The sequence below is a fragment of the Barbus barbus genome, assembly GCF_936440315.1.
Source record: "Barbus barbus genome assembly, chromosome: 28".
Lineage (NCBI taxonomy): Eukaryota > Metazoa > Chordata > Actinopteri > Cypriniformes > Cyprinidae > Barbus > Barbus barbus.
Genome location: NC_136756.1, coordinates 24161198 through 24181691, shown reverse-complemented (window position 1 = coordinate 24181691; position 20494 = coordinate 24161198). Strand labels below are relative to the sequence as shown.

The following is a 20494-nucleotide window of genomic DNA, read 5'->3' as shown; positions in this document are numbered from 1 at the left end:
AGTTGCCGACACATTACACTTATATAAGACAAGAACAAGACAGGATTTTCTGTGCTTCACAAAGCTCTCTCAGCCATCACCAGTGGGATCAGGTGATAAGGGCATATCTGAGCTGTTCCCTTCCCAGTCAGGTAGAGGTGCATTGTGGTTATGACACTGAGAGGATCAAATGAGACCCAGTTTCTCGAAAAGCTCTGCATCTTTGGCAGGAGTCACAGCGCTCGGTATTCAATTAGGACACGAGAGCTTTATACAGTGAAAAGCACTCAGCGCCCGTTCCCTGATGAGACTTATCCGTAGTCTCACCACTAATCAGACGCCACCGAGCACAGCGCATTTTCTCCGGCTTGCCTGTCACATCCCATCATGCCTGTATGTAGCCTATAGCACCACAATCAGCACACATCTGCAAAAGAAAAACTATGAGGGTTTTATGGAAAATTTAGTATAGTGACGCATTTACTGCATACTAGGCAGAATATACTGTCTATATTTTAAGCAAACACAGAAACAGTATGCAAACTGTAAATGCTTTAAGGTAGTGATATATTGTTGTCACATGACCTTATTAGATTGCATGAGTGGTGCCCAGAAATATGGCTATTTGCAGTCCAGTTTTGTTAAAAAAATATCTTTGGCAGTCGAGAGGGAGATGTTAAAAATTGTGGTTGATATTACTTCCAGTTCATTCGTCACATAGTAGATCATGCTTTTTCTGTGTACAAAATTCTCATAATGTGCACAGTATACACTACTGCTGAAAAGTTTGCTGTTTTTTTTACAGTTTTTGAAACAAGATTCTTATTCTTAACAAGGCTACATTTATTTGATCATAGCTACAGTAAGAACAGTAATATTGCAAAATATTATTACAATTTAAAATAACTGCTTTCTAGCTTAATATATTTTAAAATCAAATTTATTCATTTGATGCAAAGCTGAATTTTGAGCATCCATTGCATAATCCTTCAGAAATCATTCTAATATGCTGATTTGGGGCTCAATAAATATTTCTTATTATTATCAATGACTAAAACAGTCGTGCTGCATATTTTTTTGGAAACTGTAATTTTTTCAGAACTCTTTGATTAATAGAAGGTTCAAAAGAACAGAATTTATTTGAAATGGAAAGTGTTGGCCCCCTTCCTGATTTTTTTTTTTTTTTTGCATGTTTGTCACACTTTAATGTTTCAGATCATCAAACTAATTTAAATATTAATCAAAGATAACACAAGTAATCACAACATGCAGTTTTTGAATGGTTTTTTTTTTTTATGATGGGAAAACAAAATCCAAACCCACATTTGTCTAGTCTCAGTTTTGCCAGAAAACATCTTGATGATCCCCAAGACTTTTGTGAAAATACTCTGTGGACTGACGAGACAAAAGTTGAAGGTGTGTGTCCCATTACATCTGGCGTAAAAGTTACACAGCATTTCAGAAAAAGAACATCATGCCAACAGTAAAATATGGTGGTGGTAGTGTGATGGTCTGGGCCTGTTTTGCTGCTTCAGGACCTGGAAGACTTGCTGTGATAAATGGAACCATGAATTCAGCGGTCTACCAAAAAATCCTGAAGGACAATGTCCGGCCATCTGTTTGTGACTTCAAGCTGAAGCGAACTTGGGTTCTGCAGCAGGACAATGATCCAAAACACACCAGCAAATCCACCTCTGAATGGCTGAAGAAAAACAACTGAAGACTTTGGAGTGGCCTAGTCAAAGTCCTGACCTGAATCCTATTAAGATGCTGTGGCATGACCTTAAAAAGGCGGTTCATGCTCGAAAACCCTCCAATGTGACTGAATTACAACAATTCTGCCAAGATGAGTGGGCCAAAATTCCTCCACAGCGCTGTAACAGACTCATCGCAAGTTATCGCAAATGCTTGATTGCAGTTGTTGCTGCTAAGGGTGGCCCAACCAGTTATTAGGTTCAGGGGGCAAGCACTTTTTCACACAGGGCCATGTGGGTTTGGATCGTTTTCCCTTCATAATAAAAAACTTGATTCAAAAACTGCATGTTGTGTTTACTTGTGTTATCTTTGATTAATATTTAAATTTGTTTGATGATCTGAAACATTAAAGTGTGACAAACTTTTTCACACCACTGTGTGTTTGTGTAATATATATATATATTTCACTCACACACACACACACATATATATACACACATATATATATATATATATACACACACATATACATATATATATATTTAAAACCTGACACAACCTATTGTTGGTTTTGTTGTTTATTTTGCTCATTTAATTAAACCAAGCCAATAAAACTGAAATCTGTTGGTATCTTAAAATACCTTGAGTTCAAATTGTTTTCATTGGCCATTCAGTCATTATGATACTTATCCATGTTTCCCATTTTTCCTGCTGTCCAATAGCCTGTGGAAGGGTTGTTAACATCCTGTTTAAGCTTCATGCTTACAACGGTTTGAGGCAGGCATGAATAAGTAAGCAGTGGCTTGTTAAAATGACATTGTGTGCCCTCAAGAGTCCGTTCATCCTCTGGGCGATCCACTAATGACCCCTGTCCCACAGGCCCTGCCTCTCTAGTGCACACCCATGCTGATAAATAATCTTTCGGACTCGCACATTACAACAGCTTAATTTTTTGCTGTGCATGATCACATGAACCCGTTTGGCCCTCAAACCAACAGCTGAATTAATGAAAGCTGATTAGCATGAGGCCTGACACTTGGAATTTCCCTCGGCACAAACCCTGAGTGGACACTTTGCCTCTTTATGCGAGGTTAGAATCGTGAATCTCCCCCCACCGGCTGACACCCTCACACAGTATGATCAATAGTTCCTGCACAAACAGACTGGATCTGTATTCACGCATCACAAAGCTCTGATTTAAATTGTTGTGGATAAAAATTATTTATCCAAAAAATTATTTTTTTTTTTTATATTATTTATCCAAAATATTAATAAATAAATAAATATAAATGTCAATTTTGATAAATTTTAAAGTCACCATGAAATCAAAACAGCCAATTCTTATTTATTTAGGCCAGCAGGAAATTACATAAAATTTAAAATATAATGAAATATAAAAGACATGAAAGATGAACAGATACATTTTCAAAAAAAAAAAATATATATATATATATAATTATTAATGGTATATTTGAAAATTATATCCATTTAGAAGCTTTATATAAAATTGACAAGGAGTAATAAATAAATATAAAATACATAAAAAACAATAATGTTTTATGTTTTAAAAATAAGATATAAAAGCATTGGTTATTGTAGATTTATTTATCGGCCCTTTTTAACTTTGGATAAAGCTATCGGTATAATCTAAATGAAAATGTATCATGTAAAGACATGAAATGAATATTGCTAACAAGTTAAATGTTGATATACAGTATAAATTCAGTATATAATTTTTAAACTATATTATTCATATGCTGAAAACATACCAAAACTACTGCATATTTAACAATGCAAGTAATACCTATTTATGAGCTTTATTGCTAATTGAGATGGAAAAATAAAAAATGTATTAAAAACTAGTATGCAATATGAAAATAATATGAAAACTTAATTATAGAAATATATATATATAATTTTTTTAAAAAAAATTTTAATTTACTGACCCTGTTTACACACACACACACACACACACACACACACACACACACACACACACACACACACACACACAGGCCTATATGTATACACAGTACATAATACAGACACGCTACATTGTATAGATTATATATTGAATACCTACTGTATAAACGGTGCATTTAAAAATGTAAGTAACAGGAGATTTATCTAAATTTAAAATTAAAATAAATCTAGATTTATATAAATCAACCAGGGGTAATAAATAAATACAAAAATTATCTATTTAATTCCCTTTGTATTAATAGTTGATAAAGCTCCTGAATAGGTATTACATATGTAATTCATATCTTAATATATACAGTCTATAATATTGTATACAATCTACACTGAATACATACTGTGAATACATACTGTATCTTTACCATTTACAATTATGTACATCAAAAGATGTTTGATACATTAACAAAGCTCAAATGCACAGCATCTCAAGATTACTTTACAAATTTGATGGCTAATTATTAGATCAATAAAGGTGAATGTCATACTATGCGACTACACATTATGGAGGGCTTATCATTCAACAATTCTGGCATGCAACAATTCAATTTGAAGACAATTTTAAAATTAGATACCCCATGCAGACAGATATTATTTCAATCATGTGCTATCAGTACATAATCAGGCTAATCAGTCCTCGTTATTGAAATCATGCAGGCCTGCAGACAAAGACAGGAAGCTGTGGAATGCAGAGACTAAGTCAATGCACTTTATTTACAGTAACCAGGCTTCAGCTAATGAAAGACAATGCACTGGCTGACCAGCTCTGGCCTCCTATAATGAGAGACAATGCAGTCCCTGACCAATTAACTCTTCTGTAATGAAAGACTGTGGCCTTATTGACTTACAGTTCTGCTGTAATGACAGACCAGCCACTTCGTTCATTGTCTGAAAAATTACATAATACTGTATGCATTCTGGCTTGAATTGTGCGCTGTGATGGCAAAATGTTGGAAAATAACAGCTATGGGCTGCTGAAAAGGACAGAATCAATTTTTCATTTTTTCAAAATCTCATTCAAGAACGTCTAAACACAAGACACATTATGCTTTGGGCTTGAATTGCTGCATTGCACAGACTCAAATCCCAAATAAGCTCAGAGTGGCACTTTACAATAATGCAATCGCATATTCTAGAGAACTGGATGGCAAATTGTTGCGCAGATCCGTTATGATGCAACGATGGCTTGGATTGGCGTCAGAGTGCTGCAGCAAAAAAAAGCAACTCTCTCTAGCAGCATTTGATCAATAATGACAGATAAGTGACAAATGGTGTGCTTTTGTTTGTGATGTCATTTGATTCTAAGGCTGATTTATGGCGAGTATCAGAGCTGTTTGTGCTCAAGTTAATGAGGGCAATCATAGTGCTCAGCACTCCTGTGATTAAATGAAGGGAAGCAGGCCACGTCTCTATTGTTCTTCTCTATCATTGACGTTTTTCACAGTTGGACATTTGATGGTTTTAGAGTAAGGCCTAGAACGTTCTGTTCTGTTTCTTTCAGCAACACTCACAACTAGGCAAATGCTTTGGTTCAGAAAAAAACTCTTCAAAATAACTCACTGTCAGTCAGCTTTTGTATACTAAGACCTCAAAATCCAAAATAACTCAGAATGTAACATGGGAATTCAAAGTAGCACAATGATTGTTGAGTGTTTTATCTTGACAAAGATGTACAAATCGTCATGTCACTCTCTCGTTCGGGTGTCAGCAAACTGCATCTGTGAGAGTCTATAATTAAATAATCTTCCTAGAAATAACACATGCAGCCAGGCAACACATTTACTTTTATAGTCGTTGTTCCTTTACCTTCTATGTGAGAAATGGATGTGGATGATTTAGTTAAATCTACTTTAGGATAGGATTTAGCAATTAATAACTCTGAAATGGCAACCAGTGGTCCACTTTAATCTCATATTGCTATGAATTTATTCTCCTATTGATATGACTTGTTCTGCTAAATTTGACTTTATTCTCAAAATACGAGGAACTTTATTCTCACAATTCTGACTTTATTTTTTAAAATATTACAAATTTATTCTTGTAATCTTACATTTGTTCATTTTTTTTACATGGCACTAAAAATGTATTAAACAAAAAAATTTATATTCTTAGTATTGTATACAAAAATTACTTTCAAAATTACACTAATCGCAAATAAGATTGAATGACTTGTGTATGATTATTGTATGATTTATTTTATCTCATTTCTTACTGTATATATCATATTTGTTGTATATACTGTACAACAGTAGCCTGCAACTGTTATATTGTAATAATATGAATTGATGAATCCTGTACAACAAGAACAGGATTGTGCATTAGGAGAGTAAATGGGGTGAACTCTGATTTCATGTTTACTTTAAAGTGGCATAAAAGCATACAATGCAATCATCTTACCTTGGCCTTGCCTGTGCTTTGTAAGATATGGACAAGTGCAGAAGCCATCTCCTCCTTGTTCTTCACACTTAGCACTGGCTCCAGCAATGAGCACATTAGCATATAATTGTTAGTAATATACTCTGCGAACTCCTTGTACAGCTCCATGGGGAGGATGCTCATGCTCTGATATCGGGATTTCATTCGGACCATGGGTCCCGGACTCTTTCCTTTATTGGGATTCGGCGTGCTCACGGAATACCATTTTTCCACAAACTGCCGCCCGGTGACTGCCGCTATAGGGATATTGACCAGGCCCACGTAGTTATTTTTGTCCTTCTTTTTCTTTTTGTCTGTTTCTTTGTAAAGATGCACAGTGATGCTCTTAACTGAGGGCAGGTTGTTGAACTCAAAGTGTTCGCCCCAGAAAACATTGTCCGTTTTGAGTTTGCAGGTAGTCCGTGCATATAACGTGTCATCCAGACAAAGTTCACAGAAGTATTTTTTCTTTGCCGGCAAGTCCTTGGCTTCGATAATCCAACACTTCAGGATGTTTTCCACCCGACGGGTGTTATCCTGCAGAATATAAAAAAACGAAAACACTGCGTTTTACAGTGACCTCTGTAAACTGCAGAAAGGAATTAGATAACCTCCTGTGTACTTTAACAAGTTAAGCAGAGTTAATGCAGAGAAGTCGAACGGTCAATATGTGAGACAGGATTTAAGAAAAAGAAACATGCTGACTGGCTTAAACCACATCTCTTCTAGAATTACCCAGGATTCAGATGAATCATCCAGTTTACCTTGTTGGGATGCACAGCACGTCTCAAATTCTCCATCCATTTGTCTCTCTCGGCAGCCGACCGACATGAGAAGCATTTGCTTCCTGTTGAAGTAGTTACCTGCAATTACAGATTACAATTATCAAATTTGCGGATAAGTGCATTAAGGGAGCTAGAAAGGACTGAAATGCAGATCAGGAGATGGTGGACGTGAGCAGAGAGATCCACTGAACGCTACAGCACTCAATCAATGAAGCGTTTCCCAGGAGTGGAGAGCAATTACATTTGGAGGAAGAATAAAACTCTCAAATAGCCCTATCAGACAGAACGCACTTAGATCTAACGTATTTGCAGGATCACATGCGATATCAGAGAGTTGAGATACATGCATAGGCCTTTTACAAATGTTCTTTTCATATCCTGAAAAGACCATCTGCTCAGTCACACAATCCAGGTGACAACAACAGTACTGGGCCACGTTTGAATACAGAGGGGTGAATTCACTAAACAGTTGCGATATTCTTGCATGCTGTGTTTCAGAACAAAAACAGCTCTAATTTGAAAAACGATCCAGTTTAACCAGGCGTTATCTGCGCTGACGTAGCGCTGCTTCTCCTTTGTATTTAAATTATACTTGAAATGAACATTTAAAACAAGTAATTAGAAAAATTAAGTAAAAAAAAAAATTTTTTTTTTATTTAAATAAAAAAGTTATTGCAATTAAATTACAATGTAAATTATGTTTTAAATAATGACTTGTGAAATATAATAAAAATAAAATCTATTTAAATTATAAATTTAAATAGATTATATTTAAACCAAAATAAATATTTAAAATAAAGTAACAAATATTAAACAAAAACAAATAATTGTAAAATATTTCAATTTAAATAATATTTAAAAAAAATATTGATATTTTAAATAAGTAGATTGCAAAATGTAATCAAATTTAAAACAAAACTAAGAATGAACAAAATTAAGCAATAGCTACATTATATTTCAAACAAGCAATTGTAAACATTTACAATGTAATGGCAAAACATTCTTTTTTAAACTCAAAAATGTCATTTTATGTAAATTAGGCTTATTTTAAAAAGTCGGTTCATCCTTCCACCTCAGAAATTTAATGTACCCTACTAAATGCAATTCAATTTCCATATAATTCTGAATGTTATAATTCTAGTTTACATGATAAATGACGGAATAAATAGAGCAAACAGAGCATAATCCATAATGGACCTCTGGCTGACCCCTGCAGAACTCCTACTAACTCTGAGTGTCTCATTCTTTCCAGCTGGCGTCTGCTGCAGTGTAACAGTCATCGACTCCATGTGAATTGACCTCTCAGAACTCACCTCACAGAGCACAGAGAGAATGAGAGGAGATGTTCAGACAGGCTCTTTTGCACCCTTTGGGCAGGAGAGACAGGAAGGCCCTTCTGGTATTAAGATATGCATTCAGATGCCTGATTTCAGTATCTTACTACCTAACTGAGATTAATTCAAATACCCTAATTATATTTTTACGTAATATAATATATTATTGTATTTTTTATTTACAAAAACATTCCTCTGTAAGCAATGTATGTATGCATGTATGTGTGTATATAGATAGAGATATTTATTTTTTCTTCCTTTTTAAGGTGAATAACTATTCTTTAAGGAAACCTGCATACTGATGCCTGATCACAGTTTACTTTGTCTGCACCCTCTGACCTTGTAATTATATAAGCATCTGTTTTAAGTGAGCCTTCTCTGCAGCACACGTGAAAATCATCCAGTAACATGACCCGTGGCCCCTCAATGACTTAACTGCGGAACGGCTAGATAGCGCTGCTATTTTCTGCAAACTATTTGATCTTGGCTAATGGCCTTGATGAAGTTTTAATGGGCCTTTGCTGTGTGCTATTTTGAGACTTGTCAGACATTAAAAGTCCTTTTGGCAATTAATTCAGAGCAGTGACTTCAACAGGGCACTGAGGTCAGCCGACTCACCTCAAAGCAGAAATCCTGTCCCAGGATGCTGCTGTGCACAGGTTTGATGAGCACTTCCTCCTCCATACTGAGATCTAGAGCTTCTACTGCACTGCTGGGGCTGAGCAACGACTCGTGAGACCGTGATTCCTTCAGCCTCGGCATCAGATGGGATCTACTGGAGTGAAACAGGAAGAGAGGAACACATGCAGAAGAGTCAAACAGGCATTTGTAGTTTATTAGAAGTGAGATGCGATCCGGAACTATCGCAATACGCTGACGTGCTGCTGTGAGCACAGCACAAGCTGCTGACTTCTCATCAAATGATGAGGCCGTGAGGATGTAAGATGTAACGAGGTATCAAAAAGCAGCTTTGCCTAATTGAAAGTGAGGTGTGTCTTACATAGGAAGTGAAAAACAAAGTTTGCCCTCCAGGTGGTTGACCTTTACTCGGATTGGACTGTTTGAATGAGACCACTGAGGGCATATTGAGATGACTAGTACTGTCACAAAAATGAAAAGGAAGTAACACTCATACACACAAAGTAAAATGTGAGAAGGAAGTGTTTACAGGAAGTGTGACTTGTCTTCTCCTTTAGGAAAAAAAATGTTGCTAATTTCTTAATTGCTCCTCCTAGACAATGATGAGATTAGGAAAGAGCGAATGGAGCAAATGAAGTGTGCTGTTAGGGTTTCCTGAGAAAAATCAACTCAAATATGAGAAAAACAAGAAAAGTATCTCTTCTCTGAAGTTTTAGATATCTCAACAATGTCTAAAACTGTGCTCTAAATTGCTGAGATATCAAAGTGTGCAATAAAATGTTAATTTCAACATGAACTTCAATATACCACTTTAAAATCTTTAAAAAAAAAATGAATCATCTGAGCTCAGCTTTCAATGTTAATTTTGTAGCTTACAATATTTCTATAAATGTCTCAGTGTCTATTTATTTATCCTAAGAAATATTAGGACACATCTGAGACAAAGCTATAAAACAAAACTGAGGTATGAAAAAAACGAAATACTTAGAAAATAATAATATACAAAATAGAAAAATAAATAACTAAAAAATTAAACTAAACTATAATAAACTAAAATTATTTTGAATGCCGCAAAGATATTTAGGCATCACAACTTTTTAAATGAACAGTATGAAAAATGGATATCCATTCTGAGATTTATGACTGCACTTAACAATGTTATTAAATTATTCATATGAGCGATAAATGATGGCCAAGATAATATAAATATAAAAAAAGGATAATGAGCAGGAAAATTTTCAAATTACATATGAATATTCATTGATATGATGCCAAATAAATAAATAATACAGACTGATAATTGATATAGTATAAATATATTTACTACTGCATAAATCAGGACCAGGATTGCTCTTTTCTGCACTCTTGAGAAGCGAGGGGCTTTATCTATTATTGCGACATCCTCATGCTGTACGTCACTGAAGTTATAGCATCCACAAATCTCATCCTGCCAGTTCTGCAAATTACTATACAGTACAACCCAGAAAGGAGAAAAAAAAATGTGCAACCAAATTGATTTTCGTATGAGTCCTTAGATATTCAGTTGAGGTAACAGATGATTGAATTACACAGGCACACTGCTGCTAACATAAATTAAAGCTGGCAGATCAAATTACGAATTATGAAATTGCGTAACATAAAAACTCCCTTGGAAAGTCTCAAGAAAGTTACAGGCCCATTTCGCTATCCTGGTCCATGACAGTCAGAATGGGATTTCAAAGAACACAAGAAATACAGATATTTTTCTGAAATTCCACTAGTTTCATAAGAATGTACAGGACATCAGTCAAGGGCTATAAAAAACTCTTCTCAGTCAAATCTCACAGGACGATGACCATATTACCCTCCTGAGGTCCTGCATACCACAGTTCATCTGTTCCTTTTTCCTGACATGTAATAGATCAAATCAAGCCAGTGCTTCTCAGGTCCTGAGTGCTTTTAAACGATTGACGAATGACACACTGCAGACTGCAGGCTGATAATAAAACTCATGTAACGTCCCTCTAGTGACTCTGCCAGTGGTGTCAGTGAATCCACACATGACTTGAGGCGAGCATATGTTTGCTCCAAACATTGACCAAAATGACAAGGAAACTTGCTTTATGCATTTAGAGAATGGCCGACAAGGGCAACAGGAATGGAAAAAGAAGTGCTTCATAACAGAAAATGGTAAAAACGGTTTATAATATTTTAATAGTAAATTCTATGAATTACATAACTAATGTTACATATATCTATATTTCTATAATTATATATACAAGTATTAATGCTTTTTTAATATATGCATATATATATATATATATAAAGAGACACACACATAGACTCAAATATATGCATAAAAATCATCAAATGTGCCATTTGTAAACAATTGCTTGGCCTTTTGCCATTTTAATTTACAGTATAATGACTACAGTAGAGGAAATAATGAAGGAATGGATTGCTAAATGCTGCAAACCTCAAACTTGCATCATCTACATGAGCAGCACGCTTCAATGTAGGGGTGGGCGATATGGCAAAAATATCTTATCACGTTATTTCAGGAAAATCACGATTCATGATTTTATCATTATTCTTTGTCATGTTGGTTTTACTATTTTGAAAGATGTCTGAGCAGTACAGCCAAACTACTTTATTTTAAAAACAGAGTGAGCGAGTGAGTGAGTGAGCAAGTGAGTGAGTGAGTGAGTGAGCGAGCGAGCGAGCGAGCGAGCGAGCGAACGAACGAACGAACGAATGAATGAACGAATGAATGAATGAATGAATGCAAACATTTGATTATCAAAGTCAATGGGGACCAGCAACTGTTTGGTCACCCACATTTTAAAAAAAATATCTTCTTTTGAGTTCAGCACAAGAAACAAATTAATACAGGTTTGTGACAACATGAGAGTGAGTAAATAATGACAATTTATTTTTTTGGGGTGAACTATACCTTTAATGACAAGCGGCAGCATGTTCAGTACTATTAGTCTGCTGTCACTTTTTTGCACGCATCTACAGAAATCTACAGATACGCATCCGTTTTTCTCTCAACTGTTTACTTTCACTTTAGACATAACCAACTGTGTTTATATGCAAACTGTGTGTGTTTTTGCCAGTATTAGCGCAATCCGACACAAAAGATAGCGTTGTCCAGTAATGAGGTGCTGTTTGACAGGCTTTTTAGTGTGTGTGCGCTTCAGGTTCTCAGAAAAAGCGCATACCAGAACAGCACACAAATGAAATATTTCACCGGCAAGGCTTTAAAGCACATGCAAATAATGAACTTTTGTAATTGCGAAGTGCAGTTTCCCTTGAGTGTAACTCACTATTTATTCAAAAGCAGTTCGTGGATACATTTCAATCTTCCAGGATCAAAAATCGTGATATTGCACACCCCTACATCAATGTGTTAACCACTAATCCACATCTCTGAACAAGAAGGCAGACATGTTATCCTAATATTCTTTCTGACAAAAACTAAGCACTGAAAATCATTTATTAGTAGACAAAACACGGCATTCGTAGCATTAAATAATGCAAAGGTCAAGTAGGCATCTGCATGGGCACAAACTTGTTCTATTTATGCATGCATGGGCTCCTCTGATCAGAGAAGGCTGGTGATGACTCATGGGAAATGTGAGCCCATGGAGCTGAGATTTACACAGGTCGAGTTTGCTAAAAGAAACTTCTAAATGTGTTTTCTTATCAGTTTAAAATGCAAAAGAGAAGTGAATAATGACAAAATCTCTTTGAATCTTGGGTTTTTTTGTACTTATTTTAAGAAAACAATGACATTTGCATACAGTACATACAAATTTAAACATGGAAATTCTGAAATTTTTTTTTATAATAATAATAAAACAAGGAAACATGATGTAAAACAAATATATAATGCTAAACAGAACGTCAGTTTTGGACCCCGTTGATAGTGATGCTGTACATTTTTATATTAAAATACTTTATCAATCTTTCTATTCGCATCAGGATCAAAAACTACAATAACCGTTTAGGTATTCAGACATCAAAGCTCCATTCTGGGTGGATATTACAAAAAAAGGAAAACATTTTGGAATGGTATGAACTGGAACACAAACTCAATTGCAGGTTACCGAAAAACAGTAAAACATCCAGCTAATCTGTTAATCCAATCAAACCCAGTGTCAATAACAAGACTTTTCACTAGAACCACAGCCATCAAGATGAGAAAAACAGGAAGTAGTAACATTTCTCAAACTTACTTTTTACTATTCTGATTCAGCATGGTCCCAGTGCAAAACAAAACAAGTCCAGAGGCTGCAAGAGAAGTGAGCCAGTGTAGTGATTATCCTTGATTTTCCTGCAAGATATCAGACGCAAGGGTTGGAAACCGTGTTCACTGTACAGCGCTCTGCCTAAAAAATTTAGAGCGAGGGAGTGCCTTCGTCTCCAAGCACCCTAGGGAACAATCTGTTGCATCTTGAACACACCCAAATCCATTTTCAAGGATTTCTATTTTAAAAAAATGCTGCTCTTGCTATCAGAGCAGGGATTTATAGATCGTTGCTGCAGTTCTTGTTGGGTTTACATGGAATGCTATGCTTAAAAAGATTCTACTAAAGAACAATATTTTTTGAAGGAATTGCATAGTTAAAGGTTATAAAACCGTAAGCAACCAGCAGTTAAAAGTCTATGTATCACTGCACTACAAAGCTTTAAAAAAAAAAATAATGGTAACACTAAATAGGCAATTATTAAAAAAGCACTTCTACATTACGGCAAGCAAAACGGTTTCTCTTTAAGTATGTCTTCATAAGCCAATAATAAGCGAGGAAGAATAGACAGCAGCAGATTGTGGACTCCGCAGACCTCGCATGATGTAATTAAATTCATGTTGTGGAGTGCAGCCTGCCGTCTGGTCTAAGTTTGTGTCCTATATCTGTGGTTTACTGTGTACGGTACTGTGTACGGTGTACTCCGCCTCCAACGGTTCCCACACTCCCCGACAGGAAGCAGTCCTCCCTCGAGATCTATGCTCCAAATAGGAAATGACTGCCAAGGAAACCAGCAATACAAGCAAGATTTTTTAAAGAGAATGACAATGGCTCAGTGAACCTGGCATACGGTGCTGTTTAATGGAAATTCAAACTTGGCCTGTAGTGCAACTGGGAAATACATACAATACAACTACAGCAATGTTTTACAAGGGTGTAATGTACTTGAGTAACTGTTCTGCATTTTTGAAAGAAATTAATCCTTTTATTGATGCATCCTCTAGCAAGGATTTCTGAAGAATCATGTGACACTAAAGAATGGAGTAATGGCTGCTAAAAAAAATTCAGCTTGTTCATAGGAATACTTTTTATTTTAAAACAGAAAAGTTATTTTAAATTGTAATAATATTTTGTAGTATTACTGTTTTTATTGTATTTTGATCAAATTAATACATCAGTCCAGAGTACTTCTTAAAAACATTAAAAAGTGAACCTGAACTTTTAAACAGTAGTATGTGTGTGTGTGTGTATACACATGCTATAGGCTGTATATGTACTGTATATACTGTAGGCGTATACTGTATACATTTAAGAGAATTTCCCAAGCCAAGATGTCAAAAGCTAAAAATGTATATTAATATTTGCTTTTAAGTACTAAAGCAATTTTTACTTACACCCAAATAAGTTTTTGGCTACATACTTAAGTGAACTCAAAAATCTGCTGAAGCTGGTTGCCTTAAAATTTTAAGTTGGCTCAACTTTTTTTTTTTTTTACAGTGTTGGAGTAAATCAACATGACAAAATGTCAAAACTATCCATTATCCCTTAAGGGCAATGTGAATACACAAGATACACGAGAACTAGATCAGTCAGCTCATGTAACACATCTCACTAAACCTCTCATTTTATAATCAGAAAAACATTTGGGAGCTCAGTGAACAATGTAATTATTTAGCAGCCCTTAGTACACTGGTACACAGCTTATTACTGCATTTCAACAGCTGTTTGAGTTCACAGATGAATAGTTACATAATCTCAGCACTATCGATGGGGTCACTTCTAAAACTCACAAGAATCTTTTTAAAGAAGCTTATTTGGGTGATTCTTGGGGCATGGAAAACAAATTAGTTTTTTTTTTGAGAAAGCAGGAGAAAAACAAAAAAGATATGGATGCATATTTTATGAAAATAAACATTTTCCTTCAATGAAAAATGGAACTCATGTTTAAATGGCGTGCTTCTTAAATCAGTATTGGTGACATTAAATAAGACAATAAACTGTTGATGTTTACCGTGCATTCACTAACGAGGTTATAACATGGCATAGCATGGTTCAAAACTGACCATTTCTAAAAACTGACAGCCAAATAACACAATTTTTTTTAGGTTTACATAAAGAGCTGTAAAAGCCTATTAAATGTGTCTGCCAATGCTTGACATGTCAACTTCTACCCAATTTTACCAGTCCACAAACAGCAAGGCTTTTGAACTGCCAGGAATTACTGAAGCTCTAAAATGGTTGTGTAGAGAGAGGCAGTTAAAATGGAATGATATTTCGGAGCTAACCTTGGCGAGTCTTAAACTGCTATGTGACAAGGTTTTTGAAATCATCATGAATTTTGAGGGCCCTTAAAAATCCTTCACACAACTAGTGATAATGGCTTAGATTGGCTTGGACAGAATGAGTCAGATGCAAACATTAACACAAATGCCAAACCTTGCTCCTAACTGATTAATTAACAGATACCTACAAAAAAAATTAAAAAAATAAAATCTAAAACATGAATATTCAGTTTGTCCTCAGCATAGCACATTCACACAGCACCTGCCTGGTGAAAAAAGCATTTTGAAAACATGTTTTTTTAAAGTAAATAATATGGTTATAATAAAAAAAAAAAAAAAATGTGACCTTAAAAAAAAACGTTAAATTTGATTATTATTTTCAATTTTGTACAGGATATTGTACATGAAAATGTAAAATTGATCATTTTAATTGATGCTTTCAACTCTATATTTCAACTATATGTATATGTGTGTATATATGTATATATATACACATACATACATACATACATATATATATAAACACACAGTATATTACTGTATACACAAATTCGTTTACTAAATAAGGTGTTCATTAATCAGTCATCGCAGACCTGCAGGCGATAGATAGGTGCGTAGGAGAAACAGAAAAAGGTCAAAAACCCCCAAAACAAAAGAAAATCAAGCACACTACACATACATTTTTTTTATACTTTTGCAAGTATTGGTAGTGTGTCGGATTTTCTTGTTTATTTACTAAATAAGTGTCAAGCATTTAAATTGATTTCCTCTAATTAACAAAAACATACTTGATTATTATTTACTGTACATGTCTCATACAACTAAGATTTATATGTCATGTGTCCAGAAGCATGTAGAATGAGAACATATTATAGTGTGTATTAATTAATTTTGTTTGCCAATAAGCATTTAAACACAGCAATTACATAAAGCAAAGTATTCATAATTTATAATAAATACTACACAGATTCATAACATACTCTCAGTCTTCACCATGGAGCTTCTCAAGCAAATATTTTGCTCTTTCTTGTGCTAAATAACATAGTCTTGTAAATACACACCTACAGATGCACTAAATCAAATATACAACACTCTCTCAAAAACAAAGGTTCTTTAATGGCATCTAAGGTTCCATAAAGAACCTTTAACATCCATAGAACCATTAGATTCCCAAAAAGTAATTTAAGAATTGTTCACTAAAAGGTTCTTTGGAAAACCAAAACTGTGAAACCTTTATTTTTAAGAATGAATTATAAATTGCAAAAATCTTCATTCTATCAAGGCATCTCTTCAAACATTGATTATCAGATCCGCCCATTCCACATAGAGAACGTTGGGGTGTCAAACAGCACGTCGCCACCCAGTTACAGGGTGGAATAATGGATCTCATAATATCAACTCACAACCTGACAGTGCCATTAAATGAAAAACCATTACCAAAAGCAGTCGTGAAGACCTCTAACCTCCACCTGACACGGCGTGTATTCCTCACCCAGCGTGCGTTTTTGTACATCTGCTCCTACACAAAGGACAGAACGGGGAAGCTGCGCGGAGTTAAAAGCCCTGATCCGTTCATAGGGACTGAACACCTCAGTTCCCGGCCACAATCCCTGCTGACCGCAGCAGTGCTCTGTTTACCATCGATTAATGCCCTGATAATGCCCACAAAGGCTGGGAGAGCACTGTGACTCGTCCCTCATCCCTCTCTCGCCTGCTTTCATTCTTTCAGCATGGAAGCTCTGTAATGAGATGCCATTCAAGCACAATGCAGCTCTCCTGTAACACACTCCATCCGCTAAGATCTGGATCTACAGTGCGCCTGTCAAAACCACAGGGATTCTGGGACGAAATACTCACCAGGCATGCTGTCACGATCCCCGGTCCCCTGGCGATGAAGACGAGGATGAGGACGGCTGCTCACAGCTCCATTTTGCTACCTCTGCTGCAGCTTGGAGCCACTGGGAACAGCGGACACACGCAGCCCCACTCGCAGCGGCTCACACACACACACATACACACTTGAAAGGCCCCGCCTCTCGCTCTCCTCTTTCGTCTCGCTCCGGCCTCCTTGTTTTAACTGTCACACTCTCATACAGGAGCTGCTGTAAACCCCCCACTCAAATTTAATGTGGGCCACAGACCGTGGGCTGCACCGATCCTTCACTCTCTCTCTCGTTGTGTTGGCTGGACTGCTGCTGTGTGCAACGGAAGCAGGCTGAACAGTGTGAGCTGGCCCTGCCCCCTTCCCTCTGTGAGCATGTGTGTGTGTGTGTGTGGCCTTTGTCCTGTGGCTTTTGTGATATACTGGCCTCTTCCCTGCACTGGGAAAATCTACATCCAAAAGTAAAGACAATATCTCCCAGCATGCATGTTTGCTGGAGGTAAATGGCTGTTTGGGAGCATGGGTGGGTGTATGTATGCTCAGTAAACCTTGACACGAGTAGTGCATACTTAAAAACAATTACAGCATGCTTGGTTATTACACTATTGCTCATACTTAGGATTTTTTGGTCCGCAAGCTATTTGTTAGATTTTAAAACTGTGGTGATCCCACACCCACATCTAAAAACTAGAAAAAAAAAGAATTGTATATCATAGACAAATGAAGCACTTTTTGTTATTTATTATATTATTATATAATATTATTATATTTACATATTTCACGATTTAGCCAGTTTCATTATTACCAACTATGTCTTGCCCATGCACCATGAACTCTGGGTTTTAAGATGTGCAATGTTACAAATGCCTTTGGAGGCAAGACACCCCACTTGAATATGGTTAAAAAACAAAAACAACTATTATATACCATCATATTTCCTCAGCTGATTAATTACATTAAGAATCGCAAACCTTTTTTGTATTCCTGAAATGATGTGTTTAAATATGCATGAGTCATTATCTAATTAAATATGCATTCATTTGCAAATGTTTCCAGAACATAAATCTGAACAAAATATTATTGATATGAGTCAAAGTTTATAAAGAGAGGACTTTGGTTATGTCTTTTTAGTGCGCTTTAAATACATGTTTTGTAGATGAAATCTACAGATAAATAGATAAAGCGCAATAAACACTCAAACGTTTATTGTAGATGTTTTTTTGCTTTCCACTATTCTGAAACAACACTTTAAGCAAAGGCAATAAGTTCAATCTCAAAACTGACCAGAAAGTGAAAAAAACAATGCCTGTAGCGGCAGAGAGAGAAAAAAGCTCTGTCATGACAAATTTCTGAGAGTTTAGCATGCTAATATAGGCTACAGGGCAACGTTGAAGGGTTTGGTCTTGGTAGAATAGATCTGTTATGTACTGAGACTTGTTACTGCCAATACATCCACAAACATGCTGCTTTGAGCATGTAAGGAATACTGCTGCTGTACATATATATGACCCCATATATAACATACTTGAATCACCTTGTAGAAGATCTATACAGATGGAGCTGGGGAAGGTGAAGGGTTTCTGAAGTGCGTTATAACCACTACAGCAAGCACTAGTCAAGTATTTGAATGTTGATTGGCAGCTCATTGGCTGCAGATGTGAAAATAAACCAATTATCTGTGTCATGTGAGTAATGATGTGTAGTTAGAAAAGTTCTGCGCCATCTATAGTTTCATGACATAACTTTGCATTAACAATCAAGAACACCCTTGCAAACACGTACAAAGACTCACATCAGCAACAACATAGAAATGCCCTGTCAACCACCCATAACTCCCTATAGCATCATGGTGGTAAGAGCAAGAGCGAGCACAGCCAAGAAATATAACTAGCTTCTTTTTAAAAGTTTTGTTAAAAACATGCTACAACTTGAAATTATTCACTGAATTTGTTGTGTGAACATGTTCTGGTTTTAATAACCATAAAATAATCATTTATGAGATAATTTAATCAGGCTCAGTGCTCAACCCTCACAAATTTTGTATTACATAAGAAAATGTAGTTTAAGCCATAATATGATGAACAACAAGTGGAGGAAGAGACCCCGGCCCTGCAGCACGTCACTTAAAACGATTATTATGATGAGCTTACAATGGCTGATTGAATTTAGGCATTACTGATCTAGATAAATAATAAAAAGACGATTAATCAGCAATATATATATATATAGTAAAGTCCAATATGTGTGTATATAAGCATATGTTAATGATATAATAATTATTAGGCTTTTGGAGCCCACTGTACATTTGTAAAATACATATAGTATGGTATGTACAACTTACATAAAACACAAAGCAATAGGTAAAATCAGTACACTTAAACTGTTTACAACATCACATCTTACTCATTGTGCTGTAAATATGCACTTTCCATAACATGGCATCTGGCTTTTATCATATTTCCCATGGAGATACAAAAAAAAAAAAACAGGCCTATTTTATCATCATCTATTGACTAGAGTGTTGAATAGACTGTAATATCTGAATGTCTATTCAGATGTAAAGGATTGCATCCATTAAACATGTCAATTGTATTTTTGTATTATTGCAACTGTATTTGTTTTATTGCAACTTCAAGGTCTGCTCTTTAGCTGAACATCTCGAGTTCAAGCACCAAAAAAAAATTTTAAATCCTCTCAGTGGTTCATCAATGTTCTCACTAAGGCATTAAAAAGCTTCCTGGCTTTTCTGGGTGGAGAAACCAAAGTGGGTTCCATGTCCTTCAGGGCTGAAACAATGAGGTCATGTCTTTGTTACACACTGGAGACAGAAGTGTGATGTGACAGAGTCCTCGAGAGTGGGCGTAGGGTGCTGGGTATAGACACACTAAGGAATACAATTCATCGGGCGACGCAATATCCCAAAGACATGCGGTATAACAGAGGCAGCATGGGAGAGAGAGGAGTTTTCTCTCACCCGCTCGGCTGTCCTCCAAACTCAACCTTTAACATAACGTATCGAATGTGTGCGAGTCACTCGAAAGACAAATTAATGACATATGCTCTCGCTATTCTCCACCACGCACAGCCTTCCCCTACAGCAAGCCTGTGATTCATTTTCCAGTGTCATTCTCTCCGCTTTACGCCCGTGTAGGTGTGTGTGTGTGAGCAAGCTAAGAGCAATTACTTGTCATCTTGCAGCTTCACCTAATGGTCCCGCACCTGTCTTATGGAGTTGTGGAAGTCTTTTAATATTAATTTGTATTCCTCAGAAAGG

The 20494-nt window shown here is 35.9% G+C and overlaps 1 protein-coding gene across 1 annotated transcript in view; it reads right to left on the bottom strand.

Annotated features, from left to right (window-relative positions):
* The window catches only part of LOC306848311 (disabled homolog 2-interacting protein-like), a 98369-nt gene that overhangs the window by 18875 nt on the left and 59000 nt on the right, over positions 1 to 20494 (bottom strand). Inside the window, exons 6-8 of the mRNA XM_079382777.1 lie at positions 8804 to 8960; positions 6831 to 6929; positions 6049 to 6603 (exon numbers count right to left, since the gene is read on the bottom strand). Of these exons, the coding sequence (XP_079238903.1) occupies positions 6049 to 6603; positions 6831 to 6929; positions 8804 to 8960 (811 nt within the window). The remainder of the gene's footprint in view (positions 1 to 6048; positions 6604 to 6830; positions 6930 to 8803; positions 8961 to 20494) is intronic.